Genomic DNA, 19,250 nt, shown 5'->3' with positions numbered 1-19,250 from the left:
TTTTCCGATGGGATATTAATTTTTAAAGGTAAATATCTCACCTGTCAGGTGAAACACACTAAAAACAAAAGTGGTTATATACTCTATAGACAATGGTCTATCATTTGGTATACATGGGTTTTTCCGAAACTGCATCTAAGCGGGTGCAAAAATGCCACCTTGGCACTGGAATAATTATCCGGAACAGTTTTATATATCGTCCAAAATCAACAGTTTTTGAGGAAGACTCAATAGTTCACCTATAATTTCTTTGGTTGTTGTGCCTTTCAGATTTATTTTGAGAAAACATAGATCTATCGATAAATCAAAAAATATATCTAAGCAATTTGATATTTAATTATAAATCAACGAAATCCTCGTGAAAATTAAAACAGTACCAAAATTAATCCCCTCTGATGTTATACATTTATTTTCAAGTGTCAGCTTGATAAAAAAAAAATAATAATCGAATCATTCAACACAGTATTAGGGAATAAAAGATAAACCAAGAAATTGGATTGCGGTTGAAACAACATCGGAGCGAAATTTACCAAGGCCGAAACGAGAAACACATTTGCTGTTATGAATAATTGCAGAGGCATTCCGATTCGGCTTGGATTGTCGCGTTGTTCGTACGTTTTTCTCCTATTTGTTGTAAGTATTGTTTATATATTCAATGTTTGATTTGTACATTGCTAGTGTTGTATATATCTATTTGTTTCATCACAATATGTAACGTTATATATAAATATCGTAATTAGATTATGTAGATTTGTCACTCAGATGATTTAAACCTATGCTTCGTTCGAATTACCTCAGCGATTTCCTCTTTGTATTGAAGAAGGAAACTTACTATAAATTCAGCTCCATATTGCCAGTATATATTTTTAAATAAGCCCCTCATACTCTAGATTTTCTTTCAGCTTCATGGTAGTTATTCTGGTTTTTGAACACAAGCAAAGATACATATATTTTCGTTTTAATTTTCAATTGTTTGTAAAAACAAAGCAAAACATGAATGCACTCTTTGTATTACTGTTGTGACGGTATATATTTAGCAATGATACTCACAAATATGAGTTATGAGTTGTCAAAAACCTCTAAAGTCTGACGGATAAAATCTACGTCCAACTCGGGCAAGGTACAGGTAACAACTGAACTTTGTTTACAATGTTTTACAATGTTTACAATATATTTATGTTGTTATTTATGGAAGTCCGAACCCGATGGTAATATTCACTACATTCCTCCCCATCATATTTAAAAGGACTGGTGTGTAAAACTTTAAAACATATACATGTATTATTTCTAATAAATTACTAAGTAACACACTATTAGATAGCTATTCACAATCAGACAATCCGACTGTAAATAAAGCACTCCAAAAGTATGATGTTTCATATATGCAAAGATTAAATAAAAACAGATAACACTGTTATCAAGAGGCATAAAAATATTGGCCTTATTAAAAACTAATACATGTATTTAAAAGTAATGAACATTGATTGTTCAGTCCTAAAATATATTTGTTTAAATTAAAACCCTACATTGGTTTGATTATCTAAATTAAAAGATTTCAAGTATTTTTTCCTTCTCCATACTTTCTACTAGGATTTTGTGAATTGTAGTTATTAATTACTAAACTACATTAAGTTTCAAGATCTTAATAAAATCAGACAATGATATCAGAGTATCCGACATCCTTGACTGCAGAACTTAAATCACATAAATTAATTTTAAGTATTTCCTGATTATTCATTAACATTATGTCAGGTTGTATTCTTGACGTTTAGAAACACGTTATATTTGCATCTTTGTTGTTTTAATTTTTATTAAACTGGACAATCATTCTATCTCATACTGGTATGTGGTTATAATTAAATCTAATATTTAAATCGGGTATGTGGTTGTGGCCTTGGTTTGTTAAGTCGAGCTGACGAATGGCCTATTTCCTCAGCTCGAGAGAGTTTAAATCTCCCTGGGACTTTGATGATGATTGCGGGGGTGATCTGCTTTGTGATCGTGATCTAGATCTGGAAAATGTATGGTCTTGTTTTGAGCAGTTTCTCGCAAAAGGCCCTATCTCCCCACACTTGAAACATTCACTCTCTCTTTTGGTATCTGTGCTGAGTAGTATTTCATCTTTATATTCAAATGTGACTCTTCTGCCAGCTTTCTTTGGTTCCATGATCAATAATTGGTTAGTAATTGCGGTATTGATGTATTGAACTGCTTCGTCAAGTGTTTTAGGATCTTTATCAAGTGTAACTATTGCAGCTCTTTTCTCTATACAACCCCTTAAGAATGCATCAATGGTAATAGTGCTCCTAAAAAACTCTGGACAGCTGTATGGGTAAGCCTCGGTGAATATTTTATCTATCTTCTCCGCAAATTCTTCAAGAGTTTCATGTGTCTTCTGTTTGATCTCCTGAAGTTGATGCCTCATGATATGACACTGGTCACTCTTGTTTAGTATTTTCTCTTTCTGCTCTTCAAATCTGCCTAATTGATCATCTAACTGTCTATCATATATTATTTCTTTAAGATCATTCTCTCTCCTTTCACCCATATCATGCACATCATCCACAAATGCATCTCTCTTTCCTCTGCTTTTGTACATCAGTGCTATTTCCTTTTCTTTCTTATCTAATGTACGGTCTCTTTCTTTCAATTCTCCCTCTCTTTCTCTAATAATATTCTCTCTTTCTCTAATAACATTCTCTCTCTCTCTAATCATTTCTTCTTTCTCAATCAGCTCTTTTTCCAACCTCTCAATCATTTTCAATAAATCTGATACTTTCATGTTGGGCTCTTCTGTGTTCTCTTCCATTGCTGCTTTGTTTACCTCAATAGGAGTAGCCATGATCTTGATCTTTTACTCCTGTATACACCTATCTAGTACTGATCTTAATATACCTGTATGAACTAAATCATCAGACAATCCGACGAAATAGTCAAGTTGTAGATCTTAAACAACATGTAAGTGTATACTCGAAAAAAAAAAATATAAGAAAAGAAAAACAATAGGAAAAAAAATCAAAATAAACAAGAAAAGTAATACAGTTCTTTCAAAAATATACCAATACTTTAATTGAAATGAATAAATATCAGATCTTCCTAGATCGAATTTGGAAGACAGAAAAAAAATTAATTATGGCGCCAAAATGCAAGAACTAATGTGCGGGGTATTCAATCTGAAAAATAATCAGACATATACAACCACTTCTGACACCAATGTTGTGACGTTATATATTTGTCAATGATACTCACAAATATGAGTTATGAGTTGTTAAAAACCTCTAAAGTCTGACGGATAAAATCTACGTCCAACTCGGGCAAGGTACAGGTAACAACTGAACTTTGTTTACAATGGATATATATTTATGTTGTTATTTATGGAATTCCGAACCCGATGGTAATATTCACTACATTACCGCAATATATGCTGGAATAAATGAAAAATCCACCATGTTTCACTTCTTTGAAACTATGGTGCATTGTGAAAGATTTTCTAAACTCTGACGTGTTTGACATGAGTACTTGGTATTCTTTCATAGCCTTGGGTAGGATTGGATGTCTGTTGATAAATTCAATCCAGGTATTGAGAGTAAGCAATTTGAACAATTTTAATTGTAGCATCAATATGCATTTGAGTTACATTCTACTACAATTATTGCTGAGATCAAAGAGATGCCACGGACATTATTCTCCAATATACCACGAACGTCATCAGTAAATTATCAGATCAGAAATACCTATTTGTCTCGCACTGATCATGAAAGTACAACTTCACACCATAAAAAGTTTTTAAAACCATGTCAATTTCACTTGTTAGTTCCAGTCAAAATGATGTGTATTGCCAAATGTTACTTTAAAGAGATCAGCCTCGGCTTTTATATTTTAAAACAACATTTCTCAACCTCGGAGGTTATTCTGCAACATTCACGATAACTTGTACTTTATTTCTTAATTAAACTTGAATATATTAATTTGATTGACAAAATCCATAAAAATTGAATTAATATCATCAATGAAGCAATGCAAGATATACATGATGTCAAATTGATTACTTCATGCACTTATTGTTTGGTGGTTGCATCATTGTAAACATAAAAAACCAGTTATGTTAAAAATTTTGAACAATTTGCTGTTCTCAAATGTAAATATAAGTAATAAACAGCAATGTTTAAAAGTTTACTGGGTTATGAACTTGGTTGGTCATGTTATTCAATCCTGTAAAGCCTAAACTTAGTTTTAACTTGCTGTTTATTTCTGAAATGATTTTCTCCAACCAGCACTTTTAGTGAATCAGCAGTGTCAAAGGATTCTGAATGAAACAAGAGCAAAAGGAAGTTTATTTACTTAAATTCCTAAAAATAGAGTTCAAGCAAGTGCAGGAGCTTAACTTGAAAAAACATGATTTTAAAAGAAACAAGAGGCCGATGGACCACATTGCTAATATCTAAGATATTTTGAATTTGATACTATTATGCTCATTCAATCAGAGTTCTGGCTATTGTTGCACAGGTGAGTGATGTGGACCCTGGGCCTCTTGTTCTGACTCGTAATCTGTTATCACTTTTGTATCACACACTAAAAAAGTTTTAAACAGATAAAAGAGCCAGAACATTGGCTTGATATGAATGAAATGTTGACTGTTTTTGAAAACTTCTCGTTTTGCAGTCACTGCATGAAATTGTGGACAGTCCTTTGACTACATGAAACACATACCTTTTGGCTTTGTATTTACATGATAACGTGATGTCACTGTTACCTTACCTGTTTATAAGACTTAGAAGTGTAGCTGAGCCGATGTCATGCTGATGATTATATATATTCATATGAACCTTGATTTCTAACCTTTTAATGTTGTCATCTTGTAGGTATATTGTTGTTGATGGAAATTTGATAGTTGTGTAAAAAAAGAAAAGAAGCGAACATGGATTTCCAGCACCGTGCTGGCGGTAAGACGGGAGTGGGGGGTGTAGCCTCGGCCTCGGAGTCGAACAGAGACCGGAGGGAGAGGCTGAGACAGCTGGCCTTGGAGACCATCGACCTCAACAAGGTCAGTGTAATTTGTGTCCTTGACACTGATTAAATTTTGAGTTTAACCTTGATGTTAAATTTAGCAGTTTATTATTAAAATTTTCTTGCATTTTAATTAAAATAGTTGTGTTTTTGATTTATTACTGAATTGTCTCTCTTTGAATAGTGTAAATATTGAAACTGCTAATTTTTTTTTTGAAATTTGATATTATTAATCTCTTAGTTGATACTTACATGTACTTTGAATTATCTTTCAGGATCCTTATTTTATGAAAAATCATTTGGGGTCTTATGAATGTAAGCTGTGCCTGACTCTCCACAATAATGAGGTAAAATAATTAGATGTCAATTAGATAATAAACACTGCCTGTTTTAGTATTTATATAAATTACTACATACTATGACAATGCGATAAAAAATATTTGATATCTAAATTTTTTTCTAGTATAACCGATGAATTTTTCCATTCTGTAGGGTAGCTACCTGGCTCACACCCAAGGAAAAAAACATCAGGCTAACTTGTGAGTAACCAAACTATAGTCAATTTTCTCTCAGTCAGAATTTTTTTTGAAATTTTCTTTTCATTGAAATGAAAATGTAAATGTAATGAAATGATGAAAACTTATTTTATATCCACACAATGAAATAAAACCTTTTGTGATGTTACATGTAGAGACAAAAGACACATAAGATATAATAGTATTACTATACATTATAAGATAGTGTATTACAATTTCTGTGTAAGGCAAGCCAAAAAAATAAAAGATTGTTTTTTCAGGCACCAACATACTGTGTCAAATACTATAGCATTTATTGGTTTTGTTGCTGTATTGTAAATTGAAATAACTCAAATCTTACAATATAACTAATATGCCTGCCTGCACTCTATATTTTGAAATCTTGGGCAGGAAAAACTAGATATTAATTTTTTTGGTGTAAGATACATGTTTTTGCAACAAATAACTTCATTTTCCAAGGGCCCGTCGAGCAGCCAAAGAAGCCAAAGAAGCACCAGCCCAGCCTGCCCCCGAGAAAGCAAGGGTCGATATCAAGAAATTCGTGAAAATAGGAAGGCCTGGTTACAAGGGTCAGTCAGAATATGTCATGTACATGTATTTGTGAAAAAAAATTTATGGTATCTCACTTCTCATGTTTTGATTTCATTGTGCAGATGATCATTATATTTTAAATAAATATTATTTTATTAATTTAATCCTCCCAGAAAGATCATTATTTCATAAATACACAACATTTATAAAGGAAATCCATTTGAATTCAAGAAACAAACAAGTTTTTGGTAGAACTATTTTCTCATGTGGAAGGTTTTTAGACGAAAATGACAGAAACAAGTAATTTTACGAATTTTCAATATACTCTTCTTGTTATCATACGTTATTCATTATTCGCATTTTTAACATTTAATAGGATTCTGACATGTTCTATAGGTCCTGTGTGACTTGTACAAAACTAAATTTTGAGAGAATGATAGATGTTAAGCATAATATCATGCAAATATATAGAAAGTGTCTAAATCTTTGTATGCCAAATTTTGCGAGAATTTTACCTTTGAAGCCATATATCTAATATATCTAAAATACTGACCCCCATGTTTTATTATGTCAAAATGATACTGAATAGTTGATATGTCGACAAAGAATAGTATGTATAAGCGACTTTTGTAAACGTTGTGGTAACTAGATAGCCAGTGATGTACTTAAATGGTATACTAGTATCTGCCGCTTGGAATGCGCCGAAGGAGTTGATGCATTGCACTCATAACGATGCTTATTCTGAATTTCTGATGACCGATCATGTAGGGTACTGTGTAAATTTAAAAATGGTTACCAAATTTGAACAGCAGTGTTACCGTGAAAGTGTATGGGCCTAATTGTCGTTATAATTATTCTGGAAAAGGAACAGCCAGCCTCGCAGTAATGTTGATTGATCTCAAGCAGACGAAATCGTGAGAAGACGCTTAATTTTCTATTTCGTGAATAAGATATTGTGTTTTGTTTATTTTTGAAGGTTAGACTTGCAAGTTTTTATGTTTATAAAGTTGTATTTTGTTTGCTGACAATAAAAAAGACACAACTTTACATTTTGTTGACAGTGTTTATCTTGGAAATTCCCATCCTATAAATAGTGTTAGATCAGAGCAGTTGAGAAAAATTTTATTGATGCAGGTATCAAAGAAATTTTTCAACCAATCAGAAGCGCCGATATCTCATCAAACGAATAAATATTAAATGATATACCTATTCTCAAGAAATTCTTGATACAAGAGCATTGAGGAGTGGGATACCTTAATCATTTTATAAATCCTTTTACTGATATTTAAAAAATTCTCATGATGTGTGCCACATGCAGACCATTGGAAATTTCACTTGAAAGATACACATGTATATATTAATTGTTGTGGTTTAACTATGGTGGTTTAACTGAACTCATGCTGATTATTAATTTCCTTTTGTCTTCATTGAGATCGTTTTTTTTTTTAGTGACCAAACAGAGGGACCCTGACAATGGTCAGCAGAGCTTACTGTTTCAGGTAAATCTAAGACACATTTACTTTCTATAGGTGCATGGTATGTGCATTTAAACTTCCTTTTACATATGCCTTATATTTATCTTTCATTCATGTATCAGTGAGAAACAGGAGGATTAAAAATCCTTTGTAAAATGTTACATTTATTTGATTTACATGTCAGTTCAGGATTAAATTAATTTAAAGATTTACTGGAAAGCAGGATATGAGGCCATGCTTTTAAAAAATGTTTGTTTTTAATTGCAGCCTGTGGGTCTCTAGACCCAGGGAGGGAAAGAATTTTTTTATTTTTTAAAAATCGAAGTTAAAGTAATTTAAAACTGGTAAAAACTGGTTAAAAATAAAATCTCCATATAAAAAAAAGTTTTTTATTTTTTGCTAATAAAATTTTTTCAGTGGCGGGTATTTCAATGAGGCAGAAGGCAATTCCAAACATACAAATATTTTATTTTGGCCTGATTAATTTACATTTAGGTCATGAATACATCAGTATTACCATATTTGTTCTTTTGAGCACCTTTGGTGCCTAGAAAATTGATAAAAAAAGGTGTGGCTATGAGAGGATGCTGATTGTGGTAGAGTTTGTGTACCATGAAAATGATTATTGAATGCTTTACAAGTTTGTTAAGAAATTTAAAATGTTGTTGCTGAAAGTCTTAATGAATTTTTGGGGTGAGAGCTAGGTTGTTATTCTCATTGGATTAGAAAATGTCCAAGGAGGCTCTTAAAGGGGAAGGGAGGCTCAAGAGAGTGTTGTAAAATAAATGAGTTGCATGAATTAGAGTTGTCTTTCTTTGTGGATAGATTGATTACCCAGAGATTGTGGAGGGAATAGCTCCACGACACAGATTTATGGCAGCTTATGAGCAGAAGGTGGAGCCACCTGACAGGAAATGGCAATATCTGTTGTTTGCGGCTGAGCCATATGAGACTATTGCCTTTAAGGTATGCCAAATAAATTTTAACACATTATTTCATACACATACCATTTATTATTTTAAATTTCTAGTGTCATCCTATAACAATGGTATTCTTTTCTCTTATCCAAAATATTATCTCTCTTTTCATTCCAAATAATTACAATTATTTTCTTTCTCTCTTTAATCTTAATACAGGTGACACTGGATGGCCCGAAGTTCTTGATCTCTCAAAGTGAACTCACGGTCCCAATTTTTTTCTCTATATAACTTAGCAAATTTACTCTTGATCTCTCGAACTCAGATCTCTCGAAGTTCTTGATCTCTCGAAGTAAAACCTGGGTCCCGTTATACATATTTCTTTGTTTTTCACTCTTGATAACTCGAAGTGGTTACTGTGTACACACGCGGTCGATCAAGCGTTAATTATAGCTCCGGGTGGACCTTACCTGGGTGGTTGAGTGAACTCCTGGGGGGCTAGCGTGGTAGTGTTAATTGGTTGATTACGTAAGTGACACTACCCCTTGCTTCGATAGGTAATTTATAAGTGATCTATTAATTTCAACAACCTATGAAAGTTACGGTAAATGCTCTTTATTAACCGGGTTTTCCAACTGAAAAATCCGGTTATTAAAATGGTGAAAATGGCGGGCTGGCGGGCGGATGGGCGGGCGGCTGCCAAAAGGGTACACTCATTGTACGGATAACTCCTCCTACAGTTTTCAAGATAGGACGTTGTTCTTTTGCAGATCAATTGAACATATATCAGAGGTGTGCATATTGCTAGGATTTTGATTGCCGATAATTTATCGAAAAAATACCAGGTTTTGAACTTAGTCATTTTTTGGCAAAATATTGCATATAGGGAACCCTCATTGTACGGATAACTCCTCCTACAGTTCTCAAGATAGGAAGTTGTTCTTTTGCAGATCAATTGTACATATATCAGAGGCGTGCATATTGCTAGGATTTTGATTTCTGATGATTTATGGAAAAAATACCAGGTTTTGAACTTAGTCATTTTTTGGCAAAATGTTGCATATACATGTAGGGTACTCCATTTCACTGGATAAGGGTTGACATGGATTATGGATACAGTTTACCTAAAAGAAAACCTGGTTTGCTGTCACATTGACAGCTTTCACTTGTTAAAATATTCTAACGTAATGATTAAGAAAACATAATATGCTTAAAAGTTTTTTTAACGTGAAAAAATACACTTAATAACCACACAAGTAAGTTCTGTATTGTTTACATTGAAGTAATGTAGAAGAAAATACGATTGAAATCATGTCAGACTATCCTTCCATGTTATAAATATAGATTTCTCGCTACTTTAATTTTAGAACCAAAATGATTGGAACAAAAATTTTCGAATTTTTTTAAACTTTCGATCTCTCGAACTCTTGATCTCTCGAAGTTTAGTCATGGTCCCCTGAAGTTCGACCAATCGGCATGTACCTTTCAGTCTGACCAAAAAAAAATGATTCAATGCTTATATTTATGTTTTTTGACATTTATTCCCTTTCTGCAATAATGATTTATTTTTAAAATTATCTGCCTTATTCCACAAGTAATCTGCAATTAACAGAAGAGCCATTGAGACAGCCAATTATGCTGACAAAAACAGTGTACAGCGCTTTAAATTCTAGTAACACAATTTTATTTTTCATTCTGTAATTTGATGACTTTATTTTTGGTATATAATATCATATTATATCAGATCGTGATTCGGTTTGAAGTTGCAAGGAGAGTCATTCATATTCTTCGAGAATTACTAAAGGAAGATTGAATGTATTCATACGCACCAGATTTGGTGATCCTGTCTTCTGTGTTATGCGTAAATATCACTTAAATCAATCAATGCAATTTAAAAGGGGGAAAGAAAGTTAATGTAAATATATGAGGTTTCACTTTAATCTCATCAGCCATTGATCTTTAAACGGTAAACTCCAAAGTATAGGCTTGCTTGGCCCCCCCCCCCCCCCCCTTCCAAGCTGGGAATTCATATATTCTTCGTAAACAATTTATTTTGAATTTTATATCATCATGCCTTGCTATGATGAATTTGTAATTTTGGAAATGTCAAGCTATTGATTGCTGGTATTGGTGAGAATTAAATGTACGTGTAATTAATATTACCGGTATAAGGAATGTTATTAAATAAATGACTGTTCAAATGTGAGTCAGAAATGAAATTTAAAAAAATGATACAATTACAATACTCGATGAATGGCAATCAATTGGAGAATGGTAATTGGTTAATCGCAATTAGTTCCAAGTGATTAACTGGATATTTTTATTAAAATTCACAGATTTTTGACATGTTATTATTGTTTTTAAGAATCGTTATAAATAACACAAAAAGCATGATTAGAATATTCTGTTTATGTGTAAGTCATAATATAATATTAGATTTATATCCAATGATAATTTTTCTAAAAGAAATCTTAGAAAATGAGAAAACAGTCATGGAATAATTCTATTGACCACCTGTCATAATTTCTCAGTCAGTTCAACTTCTCAAAACGAATACCATCTGACCAATTTTCCTCAATGAGGTCAGCCCTGTGGTCTTATAATGGTCTCTAATTTAACTAGATTGGATATTAGTCTCATAACTAAGGCAAAAATTCAAATTTATTTTGAAATTGCGTTAAATCATACAATCTTATTTTATTTGACCAATCGATTACTGATTTTGTAACCAGTTACCATCATTCCGACCAGGTGATTGGTTAACAGGTTAGAGATTGTCATCCCTACAATGTTCAAATAACAAAAGTAAGATTAAATTTAAAGGCATTAACAAATTTTTGAATAAAAAACTCTTATGAGACATTTAGGGCCCGAAAATAATGGGGAAACGTAATTTTTTGACTAATTAGTTGTTTAATTACCAGGTACATTAATTGTATAAAATCATACACATGCAATATTCGTGCTTATTATTTTGTTTGATTTTGTGAAAGTATTTTAACTGAGATTAGCAAGTGGAAACTTAGGCCCCAATAATGCACAATCTATTATTAACATCTGTAAAGGAGGCCCACACAGAGATGGTGAATGCACAGCTCAATATTCACGGTTGCTTAATGTTCACGAAAAATTATCTGACCGTGAACGTAGTGAAATTAAAAACAACATGTTTTCCATATCGCATTTTATTTTTCACTTTCAATAAGTGCCAGCATGTTGTCGTATTTATGAGTTGACTATTCCAGACTTGTCCTTTCAAAGAGCTGTTGTCCATTGTAGAAGTCGTTGCATTGATGAATTTTTGCGAACAAGTTGTCTTTTTGTGAGATGTCATAAACGCATGTAATATAATTTGATAATTTTGTTGACTAGGTACCAAGCCGTGAAGTGGACAAGGATCCAAAAAAGCTTTGGTCGCACTGGAATAGAGAAACCAAACAGGTAGGTAATGGGAGGCCAGTAGCATTTCAATCCTCGAAAGAGAAGACTCGATCATTATTGAATTCAGTTCACCTATTTTTAAGACAATTTTCCAAAATGATAACTGTATGCAGGGGTATTTCCGCCCATGTAATTTTTGCCCTTCTACACTTGCATATTTAATACACCATAGCGCCAAATGAAGCATATAGACCCCCAAAAATTGTTTTGAATTTAGGTTAAGCTATGTGTGTATATTTTTACAAAATACTTTAGAAACTTTAAGACTTTTGATCGTAGGATCCAAGGTTCCAAAAAAACAAGGACGAAAGGGGCAAAAATAATACAGGGGCAAATTATTCCCTGTATACAGTACTATTATATGATAACTAAAACATGGAGTGTGTTTTTTAGTGGAAAATTTTCTCACTTAGACAACCCCTGAATATCAAATGTGTACATAAGTTAATCTTAGGATTTAATGGAGAACATGTACCACAGTCTATACAATATCCAATGATATCAGACCTTGAACTCACCTTGTCTTACAAAGATGTAATGCAGAAAGTGTTTGTAACATGTCTATTGATTGTTGATAAGCAGTGAATCATGAATGATAATGAAGGAAATAAGAGCTGTATGTAGAGCTTTTCAAAAAGCATCAGACAGTTATGATTGTTAGGTCACTTGAGTCATCCAAATATCCGCTTGCTACACGGATCTGTCTGGATCCATTGTCTGTAGACAAATATTAGTCATATTTAACTTTTTTTTTTTAATCAAAAAAGACCTTGAAGTTCTTAATCAAACTTAACAATTTGTAGCTCACCTGAACTGAAAGCTCAAGTGAGCTTTTCTGATCACTTTTTGTCCTGCGTCTGGCTGTCTGTCCGTCTATCTGCCCGTCTGTCCGTCTGTCTGTAAACTTTTTACATTTTCGACACTACTTCTCCAGAACCACTGGGCCAATTTCAACAAAACTTGGCACAAAGCATCCTTAGGTGAAGGATATTCAAGTTTGTTTAAATGAAGGGCCACGCCCTCTTTCAAAGGGAGCTAATTAAAATTACCGTATTAAAAATTTGTTGGTTTTTAAAAAAAAATCTTCTTCTCAAAAACCAACAGGCCAGAAAAGCTGTATTTTGCATGGAATCATCCTCAGGTAGTGTAGATTCAAGTTTGTTCAAATAATGTTCCTGGGGGAATGGTGGGGCCACAATTGGGGGTTGAATTTTTACATAGGAATATATAGAGAAAAATATTTTAAAATCTTCTTCTCAAGAACCAATTGGGCAGATCAGTTGTAATAGTGTGGAAGCATTCTCAGGTAGTGTAGATTCCAGTTTGTAGAAATCATGATCCCTGGGGGTACGGTAGGGCTTGACTGGAGGTTGAATTTTTACATAGGAATATATAGAGAATATTCTTTAAAAAGTCTTCTTGCTGCTTTGAACCCCTCAGGTGCTGTGTTTCTTAAGCATTGCGCAAACTTTCTGCACTTGAGTGAAGAATGTCAAAATACTTCCCACAAAAGAGTTTAGGATTCAGAGTTGTTTGTACAAGTAGTTTGTTTTCAGTTGCTTTGTTTTTAAAAGCCAAATCCTCAGTGTGAATGGCTCAACGGGCTGCAACTGCACCCACTTATATGCGGGAAGTAACATCAGCCATTGACTTGAACACCTGCACCAGTGCTTGTAGGGCATCTGTTTTGTCCTCATTAAATACGTTATCATCAAGGATCTTGACTTCTTCTTAAAGAGTTGACATATGCCTCTCTAAGTCAATATCCTTGATCTATCTTCCATAACTCATGTTGCTTGAATGCAACATAGGGTTGCGGAAACGGTAGGAATTTTTGTTTCCTTTCCTCCCTGTTGTCATCAAGGCGCGGCGTTAGGCAGTATTTGTCTAAGTCGGAGGAAGTGACTCTGTATTTTTCATCATCTGATGCTTTATAAGTCCGAATTGTACCTTTTCATTGGAATTCTTCATCAACATCTGTTAATGTTTTCAAAATGTACCCATCCAAAGGCAAAGACTGTTGCGAGGTAGATGATTTTGTCCCAATCAAACGATTTGACATGTAGGATTTGAAGTCTCGACTCTGAGTTTCAGAGGCATCAACTGAGTTGATGTTCAGTTCTGTAGACACTTTTTTAACAAAATTTTTCCAGTCTACCATGCATGAACCATTAGAGTCTGTGTCATACGTATGTACTGAACCCAAGACAGAGTTATCAAACTCTGAACGATTGTCATCGTGAATTTCAATAACATAATCAAGTGAATTGCGTAAGACTTGATCAGTTTCACCTTTGTTGCTTACCAGATCATCGTCATCTGAATCTTTGGAGCGTTGATCATCTGACGGTCAAAATCTATCGAACCTGTTACACGCCCGGTCTAAACGAACGTCAGAAGATATAGCACTAGTCGATTGTTTACTTGAATACTTGACAAGCTCTTTAATTCTAGCGTCAATCAACCTTTTCATGCAATTCTCTTGATTATGTTGCCATTGGGCTTCGAAATTTCCCAACATGAAAGGCAGAAAATTACCTAATTAAGAGGGACTGAACCCTGTGTCAAGTCGCCATGATTTTGACTCGTTTCTGTCAGAGAGAGATTTTCTGATGCAGCTACATTTCCCGCAGAGAAAACTTGACTATCAGAACGATTGCCATTATTCCCCACAGAGGGAACTTCTGGATTTGGCAATGTAGCTGACTTTCTCCCCGCTTCTGTTTTCTTTCGCTCAATCATCTTTCTGATTAACGTCCGTTTTTCCTCTGACCACTTACTGCAAACTTCGCATGGAAACGCTTCATTGAAAACTCTGTGTCTATAGCACTCCGAGTGGTCATCCAAAATGGTCATTTCTCTATTACATTTTACGCAAATTTTAAATGAATCTGATTTTTTAAGACCGGGGCTTCAAAAAATTTAATCGAAGAAAAAGCAAGCAGCTTTTCTTCTCGAATGCCCGAACAAAACTGAAAGGGAAGTATGCTTGTGCATTATGGGTAAACATTAGGTGATACCACAGGGGTGGTCTCAAAAGTTCAGGCATGATCGTAGTCAGCTCGGGGAAAATGCAAAAAGTTGATGCATGTAAGTATAGATATCTCGTAAACGGGTTTTACCTTTAAAAACCTCCAATTGGGCAGAATGCTGTAACTTGTGTGGGAGCATCCTCAGGTAGTGTAGATTACAGTTTGTAGAAATTGTGATCCCCGGGGGAATGGTGGGGCCACAATTGAGGGTTGAATTTTACATAGGAATATATAGAGAAAATTCTTTAAAAATCTTCTTCTCAAGAACCAATTTGCAAGAAAAGCTGTAACTTGTGTAGAAGCATCCTCAGGTAGTGTAGATTCCAGTTTGTAGAAATTATGATCCCCAGGGGTACGGTGGGGCCACACAAGGGGTTTAAAATTTGATGTAGGTTGGTTTTCCAACGGAAAAATCCGGTTATTTAAATGGTGAAAATGGCGGGCGGGTGGGCAGGCGGGCGTGCGGCTGCCAAAAGGGTACCCTCATTGTATGGATAACTCCTCCTACAGTTTTCAACTTTTGCAGATTAATTGTACATATATCAGAGATGTGCATATTGCTAGGATTTTGATTTCTGATTATTTATAAAATACCAGCTTTTGAACTCAATCATTTTTTGGCAAAATATTACATATAGCCATTAGGGTTCTCCATTTCACTGGATACGGGTTGACATGGATTATGGATACAGTTCATGTAAAAGAAAATCCGGGTTGCTGTCACATTGACAGCTTTTCATTTGTTATTGATATGAACAGTTGTTTAAGATCATTTTGAGAATGGCAATGGTCAATATTTGATATAACAGATACAAAAGGTGCCTTACATAAAATTTTGAAATTTTTTTAAAACAGGATCAATTCCACTCATTCTTTGTCCCTATATTTTAGATATGACTTCATAAACTTGATTTTATTATGTCTAGTGTTGCTTGGGTGAGCAATGTGGCCCATGGGCCTCTGGTTTGTGACATGTGCAAGCTGCTTGGTCTTATTTTATATCAAAGTTGGTGAACCCTTTTAAATGATGTTTACGCTAAGTATGTGTATAATAAAAGACATTGCAGTAGTTTTCTGGTCAATTAAGCCATATTTCAATTTTAAAAAAAATATAATGTACAAAATTTGTTTTAAAAAAAAAGGACACAAAAGGACACCGTGTTATTCGCTTCATATTAAAATGTGCCCCTGACATCGAGGCAGCTTTAACTGTGTTACAACTTTGACATCGCTCTAAATAAATGTCATAATGTTTTCGCAAATCAAAAATAAACCTGTGTACGTTATGTTCACTAATATTTCTGAAGTTTGCTTTGTTTACAATAGCTGCATAACATGCAGGTTGAATTAACCTAATCCTTTGGGGGACAAAACCAAATGGTTCCCTTTTCCAAACATTCTCATGATGCAGTTTGGTTTGTTTTTTTGTTTGCCTATAAGAAATTATTTTATTTACTTTGAATATTTTTAACATAATTACATTCAAGAGAGCTTAATTCTGCTGGTGTAAATAGGTAAAAGTCTACAACTTTCTGAGATAGTTGGTTAATTCACCAGAAAATACTAATAAAAAATTAATGGTATGAGAATTTGAATACTAATCGCTTAGGATATAATTATATGAAATGTAGGAAAAAATCTTTCATGTGAAGTACATGTAAAATGACTTAAATTTCACATGTACTCTCTTTTCATGTGAGTTAATCTTTTATCCATCTATTTTGGACCTTTTTTTCAAAATTTTCTGTTCCTATAGATGATGCTTTTGTTTAAACCAGAAAAATTCTGCTGGTGTTCAGTATCTTTTTAAGGGCGGGGGTTGATTTAAAAAAAAAAATTAAGGGCTTTAATATTGTGGTTTTTTTTTAAAGAAGGAAATAAGTAACATTTTACTTTGGAATCTTTAGAATTAGTGGTAGCACAATTTACAAGGATTTCTCAGTCTTTCTCACCCAGGAAATCCTCAGGTTTTAGCTCACCTGAGCTGAAAGCTCAAGTGAGCTTTTCTGATCACATTTTGTTTGTCGTCCGCCTGTCTGTCTGTCTGTCCATCCGTCTGTCCGTAAACTTTTCACATTTTCAACATCTTCTCAAGAACTACAGCGCCAATTTCAACAAAACTTGGCACAAATCATCCTTAGGCAAATGGGATTCAAAGTTGTGAAAATTAAGGGTCACACCCTTTTCTAAGGGGAGATAATTGGAAATTAATGAAAAATTTTGAGAAATTTTCAAAAATCTTCTGCTAAAGAACCATTAAGCCAGGAAAGCTAAAACTTGTGTGGAAGCATCCCCAGGTAGTGTAGATTTGAAGTTGTGAAAATAATGATCCCCGGGTGTAGGGTGGGGCCACAATGGAGGGTCAAAGTTCAACATAGGAATATATTGTAATATCTTAAAAGTAACTTATTTGCAGAGCAAATGACTAGCAATGACTATTCCATTTTATACTCAATTGAAATGAGGTTGAAACGGTGGGTTTGAGGCAATGTGGGCAAAGTTTTTTTTTCAAATTTTCAATCTTTACAGGTTTCTTTTCAAAAAACAAAATAATGAATTATCTAAAAAATACTTGTAGGAAAACTTTTCGCTAATCTGTTGTTTACTACCTTAAATCCACCAAAGTATGTCACCTTGAACCTTTGAAAAACTGGCAATTCATGAGTATTGGCCACTACTTTAAGTGATTCTACAATAGCAGCGTGATAGGCATTTATGTTACATGTACTAAGAAAAAATATAAATATATAGGAAAAGACTAATCAAAACACCAACAGAATAAAATAGTTCTTTAATATTCATAAACTTTAAGAATATATTATACAAAATATTCTGTATTTCCATAATCAGATGAAAAAAGTAATTTTTGAAAAATTATTTGATATGTTTTGAAGTTGAAGACCAAATTAAATATTTGGTAATTCATTCTTTAAATACAGATATTGATTTGATTCAATATTTTGTTGTTGCTCAAAAGGCAGTAAACATATGAGGAAAATGAAATGTTTAATGGGGCATGGTCACGATTTTGGTCAATTTTTTTTTTTTTTTATTATTTTAATGTTTACAATGCTTTAGTAAGGCATTCTTAATAGGGAACCAAAATTTGAGTGTCATTTGATGAGTTATAAGCGAGTTACAGAGCTTACAATGTAAACAATATGTTTGTTTACATTTCGAATGTTGAAGTGAAAATTCCGGTTTTTGACCTAAAATAAATGTGTTAATCATTAAGAACTCTTTATTTATGCTTTAAATGAATAATAAGATAGACAAACCAGCTTTAAAAAGATTTTTTACAGGTATATTGAACCTATGTAAACAATAATAGGGCACGAGCCTTATTTACATGACGAAGAATTGTGAGCCCTGTACCTTGCTTAAAACTCAACGACTGGCACCCAAATATCATTTGATCATTAGAAATGCATTTCTAAAGCATTGCAAATAATAAAAACAGAAAAATAAAATTCGACCAAAATCGTGACCATGCCCCTTCAATAATGATTATAGATTGGTTTATAATAATGTTCTTCTCTTTTTCTCTTCTTCAGTTTTTCCTGCAGTTTGCTTTCAAGATAGAATCCAAGACCCCGATGTCACTTCCGCCTCCTCCAACAGAGGGAAAGAAAGAAGTGCCAATTCCAGCAAGCTCTGCCTCTGTCCCCCAACAGCTTCCTCCCCCACCCCGCATGCCCCCTCCCCCAAGGATGCCCCCACCACCCCCAATGGGACAAGCAGGAGGGGGACCTCCTCCCATGCCACCTCAACATGGAATGCCCACTATGGGTCAGGGCATGCCTCCACCTCCCATGCCCCCTGGTGGGGTCCCTCCCCCAGGACCTCCCCCAAACATGCCAGCTCCTCCCCCTCCCCCTGTTCCTCCCCCTGGGTTACCCCCAGGGATGCCACCGGGAGCTTCAAATATTGCCCCTCCTCCTCCTCCACCCCCAAAGTAAAACTTATCACTGGATCTGGAGTAGATGAACTTAACTTCAGAGTGAATAGTCTCTTGATGTTTGCAGATCAATTTTATATCATTGTCATTAGAGAATAAAAAAGATAGATGTCATTCTGTCAAGTTGACTTATTGATTTCTTGTTATATATTGATTTGATAATCTGCTAAGTTATACCAAATAATGTTACATTCACCATATGACTTATTGTATATAGCAGATAATTACACCATGAAATGGTTTTCTCTGTAAAGAAACCTTAACAGCACGCATACATTGTGTATTGAAATTCGTAAATATAGGAGCTCCAAAACTTATATATTATAATACATTGCATTGTAAATATAATGCTA

The 19,250-nt window shown here is 34.0% G+C and overlaps 1 protein-coding gene across 1 annotated transcript; it reads left to right on the top strand.

Annotated features, from left to right (window-relative positions):
• Window positions 1-540: 540 nt before the first annotated feature.
• LOC128155312 (splicing factor 3A subunit 2-like) lies at window positions 541-19,033 on the top strand. The gene is made up of 9 exons (XM_052816958.1): window positions 541-633; window positions 4,863-5,044; window positions 5,283-5,354; window positions 5,500-5,546; window positions 6,003-6,112; window positions 7,524-7,573; window positions 8,375-8,515; window positions 11,839-11,907; window positions 18,494-19,033. The coding sequence occupies exons 2-9, from the start codon at window positions 4,919-4,921 to the stop codon at window positions 18,896-18,898; spliced, it is 1,020 nt and encodes a 339-aa protein (XP_052672918.1). The 5' UTR covers window positions 541-633; window positions 4,863-4,918; the 3' UTR covers window positions 18,899-19,033.
• The last annotated feature ends 217 nt before the right edge of the window (window positions 19,034-19,250 follow it).

This window comes from Crassostrea angulata, chromosome 1, assembly GCF_025612915.1.
Source record: "Crassostrea angulata isolate pt1a10 chromosome 1, ASM2561291v2, whole genome shotgun sequence".
In the NCBI taxonomy this organism is placed as follows: domain Eukaryota; kingdom Metazoa; phylum Mollusca; class Bivalvia; order Ostreida; family Ostreidae; genus Magallana; species Magallana angulata.
Note: the sequence above shows the minus strand (reverse complement) of the source record. Positions and strands in the feature narration are given on the sequence as shown.

Bases quoted from the DNA above. Each gene is read 5' to 3' on its own strand.
- LOC128155312 (XM_052816958.1), top strand. From the start codon at position 4,919: ATGGATTTCCAGCACCGTGCTGGCGGTAAGACGGGAGTGGGGGGTGTA. The intron at 5,045-5,282 runs GTCAGTGTAATT...ATTATCTTTCAG, and splicing joins AGACCATCGACCTCAACAAG to GATCCTTATTTTATGAAAAA. The intron at 11,908-18,493 runs GTAGGTAATGGG...TCTCTTCTTCAG, and splicing joins GGAATAGAGAAACCAAACAG to TTTTTCCTGCAGTTTGCTTT.